This window comes from Anarhichas minor, unplaced genomic scaffold (assembly GCF_050575085.1).
Source record: "Anarhichas minor isolate MPS153535 unplaced genomic scaffold, ASM5057508v1 ptg000006l, whole genome shotgun sequence".
NCBI classification, from domain to species: Eukaryota; Metazoa; Chordata; class Actinopteri; order Perciformes; family Anarhichadidae; genus Anarhichas; species Anarhichas minor.
In genome coordinates, this window is record NW_027466452.1 from 3291411 (window position 1) to 3305955 (window position 14545).

General features: G+C 40.4%; 1 protein-coding gene across 1 annotated transcript in view; it reads left to right on the forward strand.

Annotated features, from left to right (window-relative positions):
• Nucleotides 1–3867: 3867 nt before the first annotated feature.
• Nucleotides 3868–14545, forward strand: part of rab2a (RAB2A, member RAS oncogene family) — a 28255-nt gene continuing 17577 nt past the window's right edge. Inside the window, exons 1-3 of the mRNA XM_076079554.1 lie at nucleotides 3868–4088; nucleotides 13219–13290; nucleotides 13929–13996. Of these exons, the coding sequence (XP_075935669.1) occupies nucleotides 4043–4088; nucleotides 13219–13290; nucleotides 13929–13996 (186 nt within the window). The 5' untranslated portion in view covers nucleotides 3868–4042. The remainder of the gene's footprint in view (nucleotides 4089–13218; nucleotides 13291–13928; nucleotides 13997–14545) is intronic.

Consider the following 14545-nt stretch of genomic DNA (forward strand, 5'->3'; position numbering starts at 1 on the left):
CAGCTCTTCCAGATCCCGGACGAGCCCCCAACTGTTACGTTCCCCTTTTAGGCATCTAAGGGATGCGGGGAGTAACGGTGTTATTTTACCCGGGGGAAGAGAGAGAGAGCACTGCGAAGGGTTTTAACAAAAGATCGTTTATTGGAGATAAGCCCGCGGCAAAACAAAACTACCCTCTGATAGTCAGAGGGCGACTCAAAGTGATAATCGCACCAACACGATGGCGACACCAGCCCACACGGCTGTACCGGAGAGATCCACGGCACCACTCTCTCGGCTTGGTTGCGGCTTCGGCCCCGGAAGAAGGCTGTCCTTCCAGAGCTCCTCTCCTTTTAACCACGCTTCCGATCTTTGATTGGGCGCAGCTGGCCTCTAGTAACGAGCGGCACCCAGGAGGACACTGCGTGTAATCAGAGAGAGCACAACAACAACACACGGCACGTAACAGTGCATATTTCTATTAACAGATATTGATATTTCCTGATTCATTGTTTTGCATGTTCTTTATTATATGCTTTTGTGTTGCATGTTTTATTTGTGTAATGGTGTCCTGTATGACAATATCTACTAACAATAATAACATTTTTTTTTTACTATTGCTCTTAATGCTTATAGTTGATTTCAATAACTTTTGTCATTTTAATGTTGTTGTTTTTTTTCTTAGGATGGCGGTAACATTCTTTGTAAGATGAACCACTCAATAAAAAGAATAAACACACACAAAGAAGAACACACGGACAAAAACGTTACCTTTAAGATACAGCACTTTGCTTCCTCCTGCAGGACATATTGAGCCACTACAGCTCAGCTGCTTTTAGACGGTTCAAACTGTTGTCAGTTGCCATAATTGACTCATTTCACTGTGGTTGTGTAGTTTGTTGTTGTTGTTTGTTTGTTGTTTTTTTAAACTCTGAACTACCTAAGTTGCAATAACTTAACACTGTATACTTGCTGCCATTAATTGGCTGTTTTATAGGTTACAACAGTAATATGGATCATCTTCACACTGGCTTCAACAGTCAACAGCAGTTGTTTCTTCTTTTAAACATGAACATTACAGGAACAGTAACATACAGTTATTTTCTTTGTATTTTTGCAGTCATTTGTATACCTTTTATCCTTATTGTTTCCTTAACACTGTTTTTCAACCTTTTCTGAGCCGCGGCACATTTTTTACATTAAAAAGATCCCGCGGCACACCAACAATCAAAAACGTTACAAAATGACACCTTTTAGCATAATACAGCATATAGGGGTGTCAAACTCAATCCCAGGGAGGGACAAAATGAAAAATTGGGACTATACCTTGAGGGCCAAATAGAGTCGCCATTTAATAAACAGGATAGAAGGGATATTGGACAAAGAGCAAAAAGAATACATGTTTAGGTAGGCTACATTTTTTTATGCATAGTACCAGAGCCAGATGTCTGGCATCTTTTCTTGGCTGCCAGTTCATTAATATCTGGGGTTAGGTTCTGTGGAAACCCTCAAGATGGAGTGAAGGTGTGCATCAGTGAGACGACTCCTGTGTGGGTTTTTGTTCATCTTCATCACAGAGAAAAGCTGCTCACACAGGTATGTGCTTCCAAACATGCAGAGCATTTGAGCAGCATGTAGGCGGAGTTAAGGCATCGTTTCGGGGGTGAAGCTTTGAAACTGTGCAGCGCCCTCAGTCATACTTTGCCTTGAGTGTCATTACACTGGAGGTCTATCAGCTCCACAGGTGCTCTTTCTACGTCAACTGCAAACGGATTGCTGAGCAGTTCAAATTTAAATTTCTGAGCTGCAAAGTCGGCAAATCGCCCAGTGATCTCCCTGCCAAGTGCACGCAGTTTATGATCAAAATGCGCAGTCGGGAACACAGCGGTGGAGACTTTTACTGCATCACACATGTCTGTGATCACACGTCCCCATCCCTGAAGCTGCAGCTTTAGCGCAGTGAGATGCTTCGTTATGTTGCACAAAAAGCCAGCCCACATCGTCACTTTTCGTCCCGGAGCTCTGTGGTGTGGCGGGCCGGTTATGATAAACATGATATTTTCTGGCGGGCCGTTGTACGTTGGCCCGCGTCATTTCATTCTACTGTCCTAAATTAACAGGTCATTACTGCGCTACCTACTGCCACCCACTGGCATGGAAGAGTATTTATTACTTAGCCAGCCACTATATTGCAGCTCAGACGCTCAACAATGGCAAAGTATTTGCAACAACTAAATAATGTTTTTTTGGACTCATTAAGTGAAATTGGACATTTTCCCACGGTACACCTGACGATCTCTCACAGCACACTGGTGTGCCGCGGCACAGCGGTTGAAAATCACTGCCTTAACACATTCACAAGATAAAGATTAATTTGCATCATTTATCTTTAATCCACGTTTTATTGAAATTACTGTTCATCATTCGTTTTTAACGATAATTAATGTAGTTACAGGTGCGTATTGTAGGTTACTATTCTGACTTATCACTTACTGGGATATACATAGTAGTAGAAAGTAACTAAGTACATTTACTCAAGAACTGCATTGCACTGAATACTACATTGATTTGACAGCTTAGTATACAAAGTTACTTTACAAAGATTTTTGCATACAAACATATAAAGAGCCTTTGTTAACGATTAGACCACGCATACAAGTAAAGCTGAAACGATTAGTCAATTAATCGTACAGACAAATGAATCGTCAGCTGTTATGATAATTATTCAAGTAATTTTTCTTGCAAATTGCCAAAGATTTCATGGTTCCAGCTTCTCAAATGTGAGGATTTGCTGCTTCTCCTTTTAGTTATTTTGATTGTTTTCGTTTAGTCAGACAAGCACTGTGAAGGTGTCCCTTGGGATCCTGGGTAATTATGGCAGAATTTTTCAATATTATCTTTATTTTTATAAAAACCAAAACAATCAATCAATTAATCAAGAAAATAATCTCCACATGAAACTGTCTCTACCTCGACCACCTACAACACATCCTACTGAACCGTATGAGGTATGATCCTGTGGTATTTATTGGTTTTTAGTCAGATGTGAGAGAATACGTACATTTCTTATTTTGCAATAAACATTGACTGTGTACAACTCTCACATTTATGCTACAAATCTCAGAGGACGTAAGTGGTTAAAATTCTATGTAATACAAGAAAGAGTTGTCTTCATTATTTAGGCAGTTTAGATACAGGCTCAATACATGAAATGACAGGAAGGTGTGTTTGTGCGTGTATCTCTGCAGACATCACACACAGCTCTGCTAGCTAATTAATGAAATTAGGTGTCAATAATTGTTCTTCATTTAGCATTGCTGGAGTCCCTGCTTCAGGAAACAGCTGCTCACTAAATTACATATGTTTGAGAAATAAATCTGTACCCAAAAGGGAGAAATGCATATTTTGTATATTTTTTCCTCATACTCGTTTTTCTCAGGCTTTTTGTTATCAATGTAGACAGAAGAGTTTTTTGTATTTAATTAAACTATTTGCATGAGCTATAATGTTATGGGGGGGGGGGACCAAATAGTAGCCTGTGACACAACACATAAAGAGTTGTTGTTTTTTTAAATCATGAAAAGAGTGATGACTTTTGTAAATGTCAGCTCTGTCCATCAAATTCAAGTTGATGGCTGCATTTGTGTGAGCAATTTAGCCACTAGGGGCTAGACTTGTTTTTTAACAGTTTTATTACAATTTGTGAGAAGAGTTCTGTCTCTTACAATAAAAGACTTACAAATGTTGACTTAGCCATTGGCTTACGTGTGAAAAGTGTCGCGCCAACTGACTTCCATTCAATTATTTAACTCAAAAACGGAGTAACCGCACCGTCAAAAACACATCGTGAGTTTTCCGAGCACACCCTGAAGACATCATACTGTAGCGTGGCGAGGGCGGACTGTGTGACGTAGAGCTGAGGCTCTGGCTGTTTATTGTTCCTTCCTCAACACCGACAGAGAAAAACAGGCTAACAAGCTGTCAGCCACCTTCTTCACACGGTTCACACTTGGTTTAACGAAGGTGTAACGCGCGAGACAGCTGACTGCACAAACCAGGGACCATGGCGTATGCGTACCTCTTCAAATACATCATCATCGGAGACACGGGTAAGCCGCAGCAAATGCCAGCTAGACTGCCAGTTAGCATCCAGCTAGCTCTTAGCTATTGGTGTATTTCCGCAGTGTTGGATAGTCCAATGACGTGGTAAAAGCAGAGAGGCAAAGGGTGGGATGACAGCTCCAATTCTTCAACGTTGCCATACGTATATAATGTAATAAACACCCTGACAGTGACAGGAAATAAGACACAGACACTCTAACACAATATTTTCCTAAACTACTTTCGCGTAGCAGTTGTTGACAGAGTTGGGCCTATTGTCCGTTTGCGTCGAGGGTGGGGGTGTTAGCCACACAGCTAGCCTAGCTCACTGCCTAGCTAGCATTAGCGTTTTCACTAAATATTTAGCAAACAGCTGTCCCAGTGGCATTTAACGGGTCATTCATCTTGTTTCATGGACAAGATAATAATGATAATCGTTTCTTTTTATCGTGGACGCATCATTAAATGACACATTTCACATTAGCTTAGCTTCTTGTCACAGAAGGCCAATATGTCAAGCTAAAGCCTATAATATTCCCTAAAATGGCGTAGAGCACTTTCGTTATTTCTGACCAAATGTTATCGTTAGCTGTCTGTCCTGATGAGCGGCCTGCACAGTTAGCTCGCAGAATGGCAGCAGGTGCATTGGTGATACTGCTGCATTATAATGATGCTGCCCTGTGTTTAAACACAACAGTCAGGGTTAACTGCAGCTCTCAGGTAGAGGGAGACATGTATGAGGATTATTCAATACAGGAAACCGAACCAAAGACATGAGCTGAATATACAGTCAAAATCCAAACAGGTTTTTCCACTCAAGGTAATTAAGTTTTTATGGTGTATTGTTATTCATGCACTTACTTACATTGTTAGTATAGACGTTCATACCAAGACAGTTATTCTAGTGGAAGTTATTTAAACACAGTTGGGAAAGATTCATAATGCGCACACGTGTTGACTTATTTTAGATCACTGTGGTGGGCTGGAAGTTTACTACAGTGATGTTGTGAAACCTGTTTTTGCCTGCTGTTGTTGTTTATCTCTAATAGTGAGTGCTGAAGAGAGATGCAGCTTAGCTTGATTACATGCACGTCTACACCAGAAATACTCTGCAGTCCCGTGTGCAGTGCACGCATCTAAAGCAGTGTGTGTTTTTCTAATTTGGTCGAGTGTGGTCCAGGCTCTTTTAAGGGATTTCAAAATCCAACATGAGAGGGTACAAATGATCATTGCGACAACAGGTTTCCGTTTCACAGGTATTCGCTTTAAACATCGTTTGATATTGTAACCTGGGGGAAAATAATATGAAATGTCTGTTTTGGTAGTTCAGAGCCACCCTAACGTGTAGTATCTGGTGTAGGTGTGTGTGTGTGTGTGTGTGTGTTTACGCTTTGAGATAGTTTTTACTGCAGAGCTGATGTCTTCAATTGCATTTGATTGTACAGGTGTGCGTGTTATTTTGTGCACCTCCAATAGATACACACTGAAACATTACACCTGCTCCTAAATGTCATTGTGGGTTGCCAGAAAATCCCAAATACTTCTGTCCTGTACTGAAGCCCTTCCACAAAACAACACAAGTTCTTTAAACAGTGCAGACATTGCGTACGTCCACGTTTAGCTCTAACATCATAGGTCCTGTTGTCTCTTTTGATTGGAAGGGAAGACAGAATATTTCGTGGACCTTCAGCTGTTTGCTTTCACAAACATATTTGACATAAATGAGTTATGGAACAGCAAAGCTAAATGTCCTGGAAAAAAGATTCAGTCTCCTCATAACAGCGAAGAGAAACACTTTTTTTCAAAGCAGTAACAATCTTTCCAATCACATTTCTGAAATAACATTTATTTTTCACGGGCAACGAACAGTCTCAGCATATTAAGTCAGTCCGGTTCTGTTAAACATTGATCTGATTGTTTCATTTAATCAGAGTTAAGTGAGTTGATTATTCCAAATACAACCTGACACAAGCCACACATTGTAGTCAGTAAGATGGAGATGGAGATTTGGAGGTTGTTTTTACGAAGGTTAAAGCTAAGTTGACACCAACCCCAAAAAAAGATCAGTTGGAAAATATATGCTAGAGTAATTTGTTTTTTTTTTTTTTATGTAATAATCTCTTTTTAGGTTATTTTTGCTTAGCATCTTTGAAGCTGTAACCAACGATTTACTTTATAATTGACTAAAAAGATTAAAAACATTAGAATAGGTCATTTTATTCACGATAGTAGTACTCATAGTTTACCAATGATTCACTTAGAAGCAATTGTTTCAGCATGATTGTCATTGATAGACGGAAGTGATTCTTTTGTTAACCTAATAGCCTCTTACCTTTTTAGAGGTGCGACTGCAGAAATGTTAGGAGGATTATCAATTATTTTAAATCCATATCAGTTTTTATTTTTATTGTAATTACCCATAATGCGCCTCTACATTTCAATAATTCCTGTCAGGTCCTCATCGCGTCTTCCTGCAGGTTGATGGAGATTTACTGGTTGTTGCTCAGTACAGCCAGGTGTTATCTGACCTTCAGTATCCGAGGCTAGTCGTGGTTCCTACCTGAAATCAGTGTGTGCACGGCAGCAGAGAGTTGGAAATGAAGAGGAAAATTCCACCATTTGACTGATCCAGGTGGTAGATCTGTGATAAGCTTTACCACTGCCCTCCGAGAATGATGAAGACACCAGTCAGTTAAAGTAGATGAACCTTTTAAAGGTTTGCACGGACAACATTTTGGGGCGGAAGAAAAAAACAACTTGTTGGCTAACACCCTAAGACAGCACTTTCTTTGTTTTCAGTGTAGCTTTGTACCCTAAATGTCTGATGTGTATTCAGACTTTCTTTTTCTAAGTCATTAGTTGCACACATTTTTGTTCCTAGTTGCCGATCCTTATCTAGTTCTTGTAGCTCTTTACATTTTGAGGGATATCTTGGGTATTTTAGGAGGTCCTTTGACTTAAAAGAGTCTGTGAGTGTGACACAGTCTCTCCCCCCCCCCCCCCCCCCCCCTTCTCCTGGCAGCTCTCTACTGTAGGCTGTCTAATAAAACAGGCAGAAATTCCCCAAATAATACTTAAAGAAAATCCAACCCGTTCATTAGTGGTGCTTTGCAGCCATAAGAGCAAGACTTTCCTCTTTGATGACAGGATGAGGCAGTGGCCTGCAGCTATAAGAAGTAAGTCGTCATTGATTGAGCTGTCCTGGTCAATAGAAAGTGAAGATGTGAATTGTGTTTGTTTCAGGTCGGGTTTTCTTTCTCTTGGCCAGTGGCCTCCAGCCAGCCTGTCTACAGATCTGGTTGGCAGAAAGATGGACTGACTGAAAGAAAATTCTAGTCTCTGTACATGTTAAAACCTCCAAAATTAGACTCTGGAACACTGCCCGTTGTAGATCTGCAAATTTCCAGACACTACTTTTTTAAAGAGGTCTGACCCCGTTTTCAGAGTTTTGAGGTGCATTCAGGATTACTGGAAACTAGCAGAAGGACAGACATTACTCTGAGGGAACTAGATCATTGAGCATTCATTTTAACATGTAAATGTCAATGCAATTACAAAACGAATACTTTAACTTCCTTCATTTGAATACTCAACCCTAAAGCTATTGCGCCAGAAAACATGAGTGAACTGGAGCCTTTATGAAGATGATCCTGGGTCAGTGGACTGTGTCTGTGTCGGCCATGACGTAACATTTACAGCCGGGACCCTCAGGAATCTACAATCCAGTGGTGGTGTGATGAAAATCACACTTGCTAAAATCAGTTTAAAATCTCTGCCTAATATCTACTTATATATTGTTACACTTCCACCAAATGTTTGACTATGTACACATGCTCACGTATTCTGTACTTACAACATATATTTTGAGTGCCTTTGTAGTGTCACCGTAGTAATGTGTATGTCAATTCAAATAAAACTACAACTAAAACTAGACCTTGTCCTTAAAATGAAAACCCAAACTGTTACAGTAACTTGAAAAGTACATTTAAAGTAGATTTGTTTGAAAGCCTGCTTTATTTTGATAATTCATTTTATGTACATCTACCAAACGAGAGTGTCTTGGAAGCCCCTCTTGGCTTCATTATAGCTTCAGTCCTTGGCACATTGAGGGTCTAGCTATAGCTAGCTGAGCGCACTGCACTAGTAAACAGCATCAGGAATCCTAACGGAGAGTCTTGTGTGGTTCAATGGCTGTCATATGACCTAACTCTGCTCACAGTATCACAGACAAGGTGGTATTCTGAGATTGAAGATTGTGTTACTGTGCGTTTGAATGGTGTGTTCAGTGAGAGAGAGGGGAAGAAATGCAACAAGAGTCCCCTGACGGACTTGGACCGGGAACATTGTGATTACGTGGCCAACGTCGTAGACCCTCGGACCGCTGGAAGCCCCATATGAACGCATTTTAAGACTGGAAGTTCAGCTACCACAGGGACGACTCATCAGGCAGATCCAGTATAGTAGTACAGTATAAACCATGTCACAATACCAGACATGTAGTAGTCGATACCAGTACCAGTGAAATTCCATGATTGTCAAAACCCAATTTGATACCACAGTAAAAAACAAACAATAAGCAGTTAGAGCTAGTGCCTCTTATAATATCTATTTTATATCGCTGTTAAAACATCTGTCAAACAACTGTTTATTCAACTTTCTCACCAAAAACTACATTTTACAAGATTACATTTGAACATATAACGATGATGTTATAATATACCTTCGCCCAATACTCTTCATAATCTAACTCAATGGACTCTCACAGGACTGTGCTGCCCACCGGCTGCTAACAGCTAACGTTAACTGGCTGTCCTACAGATCTCAACATGGATTTGTTGTTCACAATGTACCATTATCAGAGGAACAAACAGGCTGTGTTATAGTGCTTTACTGGATCCTTTTGGATGTTAAGGCGTCTGTAAGGTATGTGCGATACTGTTTAAAAACGAGTACTCTCAGTACTTGGTATAGAAGTGTCTGTTCTCGTGACATCCCTTATGAAGCCACCTCAGTAGGAGCTCCTGTAGGAGGACAGACCTCCTATCACATTCCTCAGCAGAGATTCAGTGCAATCGGCTGACCTTGCTCAGCCTCAGGTTACTGCTGTAAGTGAGCAGAGCAGTATCTCAAAACTCCATCAGTCTTCAGCACGAGCCACTGATGAATGAAGCAAATGAGGCAAAACCACCTGGCCAAAATGAGCCTCTTATTGATGCCTCATTCTATTAATAGGAAAGGCTCCATTGACTTTCCTGGCTGACAGCCTCGTCTTAAAAGTACAGTACGTGGAAAAATCTATTGTTCTGCTCTGAAATCACCACTAAGACACCCCATAGAGAAGCTCAACCCAAATCTGCTTTGATTCTACTGTTGATTGTATTAGTTGTTATATTCATTTTCATTTATTTTTAGCCAGAGTGAAGTATCTCAATACATGTTGGATGGATTGCCGTGAAATTTAGTACAGGTCCCCAAGGCGTCGTGTCCATCAGTACTCGTGTTAATCGCTAATATGCATGCTAACGCGCTAACCTAAGCTGGGGACCTGCTGAACATAAGCATTGTAATATTGTGACTGTTAGCATGCTGGTGTTAGCTCAAAGCTCCACTGTGCCTTGAATGCATGAGTTCAGGCAAAGCACCGAGTTTAGGCCCACAGGTACTGTAGTTACTCACAAAGAGACGTAAAAACACACTGTGGTCGTGGTCACGCGTGTAAATCATATCTGAAACACCACCTGTGTAGAAAAGCTTGCAGTCTTGTTACCAAGTATAGCTACTAATAATTCAACTTCACCATCTTTCAAACATAAAAATAATATTAATCTTTCATCAGCCAACACGTTGTCCCCTGAATACAGCAAGTACAACAGAAATGTTGAATGGATGCCTTCTACCTGGTCAAACTGAAACACTTGTTGCCGTGACAACAGCTAAAGCCAGCTCTCTAGGACTGACGGGCTGCAGTTAAAATATCGACTGTCTGTCCAGGTTTCCTCGTATGAAGAACAGAGCTGTGGTTTCTGTTCAGTCCAGCGTTGCCACGTCCATCTCCTCTTTACGTTCATCCTGTTCATGCAGAATATTGCTCTGGGTTGTGTTTGCTCTTAAACTCGTGTGCTTGTCAAAGCTTTCTCATGGTTGGCATACATGTTTTGTTATCTACTGTAGGCCTTCCACTTACAGTGTAGTGGAAAGAAGCAGAATGTGCTTATCTCATCTGCCCTCTTGTGCTGAATCAGACCTGTGTTTGCTCACCCGGAGAAATGAATCCACCTCCCATTCATCCAGTCAAATATCCAGTAACCTGTTCTCTCTAACCAGCCGCTCACTCACCTGGAGGGCCTTCCCACAGTCACAATTACCCACGCGTGATAAGAGCTTCTAGCACGGCGAGGTGTTTGTTCCCTCATTTGAGAAGCTGTGACATAATAGTTCTCCACTCATTGTGACTGTAGCCACTCTCCCTGTTTGAAGGCGCAGCAGGTTGTGATTGCTGCCTCAGATGGTTTTCTCCTGCTCTGTGCTGCAGGTGTCATGTTGTTACCGCTTAGCTAGAAACGGTGCTAATAGTGCAACGGATCATAACACTCGCAGATCGGATTGGATCAGCAGAAAAGAAAAAAGGGACAATCTAACTTTTAGAGATCCCTGATCACGATACTAATTGATGATCCATATTGTCAGATCCATATCCCTTTGTTGTTTGATTATAGCAGCTGCTCTTTCTTTATAAAAACTTACAATTCAAATGATAAGGAAATAAAAGATTGTAATTTTGTGGATTAAAACAAATCTTGTTTTAATGATGTATTATTAGAGCTGATGTAAACAGCTCATAATTCATCTATAATATCTATTGATGTTGTTGTGAAAACATCTCACTCAAACAACAAGTTTTTCACCAAAAACTACATTTTACGAGATTACATGTGAATGCATCCTGATAACGTTATAATTGATCTTCTTCCAATACTCATGTTCACTGAACAGAGCCTTCGCTCGTTGACTAGCTCCTCTGTCAATTCAAACAAGGATTGGTTGTACACAATGTCACATTATCAGAGATCAGAGACTAGAGAAGCATAAGTGATGTCCAGATCTCATATTTTACTAAAGTAATCCACAGCAGGCAGGCGTGCTGAACCGCATGCTGAACCGTGGTCCGTTACACCACTATGTGCTACGCTGGAATGTCTGTTAATTGTATTTTGGCTCCTTTAGCTGATTGTAAGCATGTATGAAATGTAAGCTGAATGTCTGAATGTCTCCTCTATGACGGCTGTAGAGCAGTGTGTGTGATGGAGGTCACGACAACACAATTATTACACCTCCTCGTGGTCCTTCCCTCCGTCTCTTGTCGTCATCCTCACGCAAGGATGCCTGCCTAGCAACGCCCTGCTGCCTGGCGATGGTAACCCTTGGAAACCACGAAGGAGGAAGACCACGTCCCTCTCTGCCACCTCCTTTAAAGTCTGTCCACCACCCCCCTCTGGCCTTCTCATCAGCATCCTTCTCTTCTCGCCCCTCCTCCATCCGCTGCCTGTTTACAGCTCGCTCCCTAACCTCAAACCTCCGACGGCTCATCAACCCACGGCTGCAAAATGAACATCAAACATGATCTATTAGACACTCTTGTCCTTTTCTAAGAAGCTCCATGTTAGAATTTGAAGCACTTTTAATATTCCATTGAGGTGAAGATGATTCACTTTTTACAACAACAAAAAAAACAACCATCTTGTCACAAATGGACATTGAAAAGTTCTTTCTTAAATTGTCAATCCTTAAGATGTCAGTCCTGGTTGATTTAGAATTTCTATTTGAGTGAAAACAAAGGACTTGTGCTCAGAGTTTAGCAGTCTGGAGTTTTGGGCTACGGCAAAATTTCCATACTAATGTCATTTATTTTGTGGCCGTTGTTGCCACTTTGGTGTGTAAACAATGGAGAAAAACTCTTAATACATATTTAAGAGTTTTTCCATGAACGTCGCCACAAACACCACGTTCTTAATATTGCAGAAATACAAATATTTCAATACTTTCATCAGGTTTTTCACCCTGTGGCCGGCAACTAATTATCGATTTAACCTATCAGTTGTTGTTTTTTTATTGATCATTTGGTCTAATGTCAGAAAATAGTGATGTGATATACGATATCTATTATGATATATGATATATATTTTCTCTCTTTAATTTTGAAATTAACAGTACGTTTTTCATGAAAATTTCACGTGTAACGTCTTATTTTGAAGTCAGCTCTTATACGTTCTTACCGTAATGGCTGTAATAAACACGTACCTCAAAACAACTTGGGTTCTAGTTTAGCCTTCTTCAAAGTGGAGGCCGGAATCTTCCATCACCGTAACCGAAAGCTGCAATACGTCGAGTATATTGGATATATGGCCGAAGCTGCGCTTTGCTGTTGGTGCCAGTAGCAAGGATTATAACAGTGTGCTGTTACACCTTTGGTAATCAGGCCATGTATACTGACATTGAAAATGTTTTATAGGTGTTTACTGTAGACCTTCTCTTCAGACACTTCCTAAACAGGTTGCAGTGCACCAAACCTGTTTAGTGTGTTTCTAATGCTTCCAGTGTTTGTTTTTCAAGCATGTGTCAAGGAAGTAACAGCTCACTGTTTCTGTAACCGGTGGCTTCAGAGAATCTGTTGACATACAACGTCTCTGCACCAATACTGCATAAAGCTATTAGAAGTCATATGTGGAGGCGTGTTAATGAGTCCACAGTGGCATCTCTCACACACACCCAGCCGCTGCTAGCTCGCTAACCTTTGGTTCAGGCTAACTGAAGCCATGTTGGAGAAATGGTGTGTAATGGGTCAGTGACTCCGATATTCCCATGTTTAATTTTGATGAGTTAAACGTATAAGACCTGAATTATTGTTGTACATCTGTAACTTCCTACAGAGCGCTGTTGCATTCCAACAGCAGAGCAGAGCGTCTCTGCGCTGTGTGGGAGTTCACATTGGTTCCATAATGATGTTAGTTGCCGGTGTGGTATTTTATTCTCAGCACATGTGACGCCGTTGGAAATGGAATAATTGTGTGTTCATGCTTGTTTATGTGAGACTATATAATCACTGTTCCAGCTCTTTTTAATGGTGTGTGTTTTTTACAGGTGTGGGGAAGTCATGTCTATTACTACAGTTCACAGACAAGAGGTTTCAGCCAGTTCACGATCTCACTATCGGTAAGAGCGCCTGTCCTCTACTCGCATCATCACTAGATATGCATTCATTAAATGCATAAAATGTCATCATCGTTCAACATTCACTAATTAAACTCATGCTTCTTGTTAGACAGCAGATCAAAATGATTCAATGTAATTAGCTGTGGTGGGTTGTTCATGTTCAACCTTTAAGTTACAGGATCACTTGTGTCGCAGTTAATGTTCTTTCAGATCAGCAGAGTTGAGCTTGCTCTTACATTCAGACGGATCACATCGAACTAGAAGAGAAGAATCTCTGCGTCTGATGTCTTCAGAATAATCTTAAATTCTCATCTTAAAATTAAATATGAAATACTTTATCGTCTGCTTTTTGTGTGCGACATTAGCATAAAAGCTCAATACACAATAGAAGCTACATTAACAGGAGTTTGTTTTTATATACCCAATAAAAGTGAGTGAAACAGGTGGAATGTTGTGTATTACTACTTTACAAAGAGTCTCCTTTTTGTGCTGGTTCTGTCTGTTTGTTAGGTTCCTGTCTAACTATTAATGCTCATAATCGGTTTTTGTTTTAGATGAGCTCTTTATGTGAGGAAATGAATAGACATGAAAGGTTAATTTGTGTGTGTGTCTGTGTCTGTGTCTGTGTCTGTGTCTAGGTGTGGAGTTCGGAGCGAGGATGATCACTATAGATGGCAAACAGATCAAACTGCAGATCTGGGATACGGTAATATATCTATTGTATATATTGTTTTTTTTTTTTTTTAAAGGAGGCTCTCCTCGTGGCAGCAGATCCATGACTCTGTAGAGAGACCTCAACAAATATTTAATGAGCTAAATGCAAGGCTGTAAATACGCAGCTTTAAACTTAACCTGTGATTCTGTAACTGGAAATAATCTGAAAAAGTCTCCAGAAAGCTCATTTTTCTTAGTGAATCTGACAGAATTTTAATATAAATATTTGAGTATGGTTACAATGAATTTGTGTTAGGTATGTAAAAACAATATATCTGGAGCTCTGTTAGATGATAAGACGGCTTACTCACAAAAGTTGTACTCACTTTGGCAACATCTTTCATGTGGTGTTCATGCTGTTAGAGTTTCAGCTTCATTAAATCCCTCAAAACTAATGAAAAACAAAAAACAAACATGCAATTTTCTAGTTGAAGAGAGAAATAATAGAAGTGCAAAGGTTTCTATTTTTTCTGAATGAACGTATCATCCATCTGTGGAGGTACTGCCATGACGTTAGTAATCGTATCAAGGCCGTAAACGC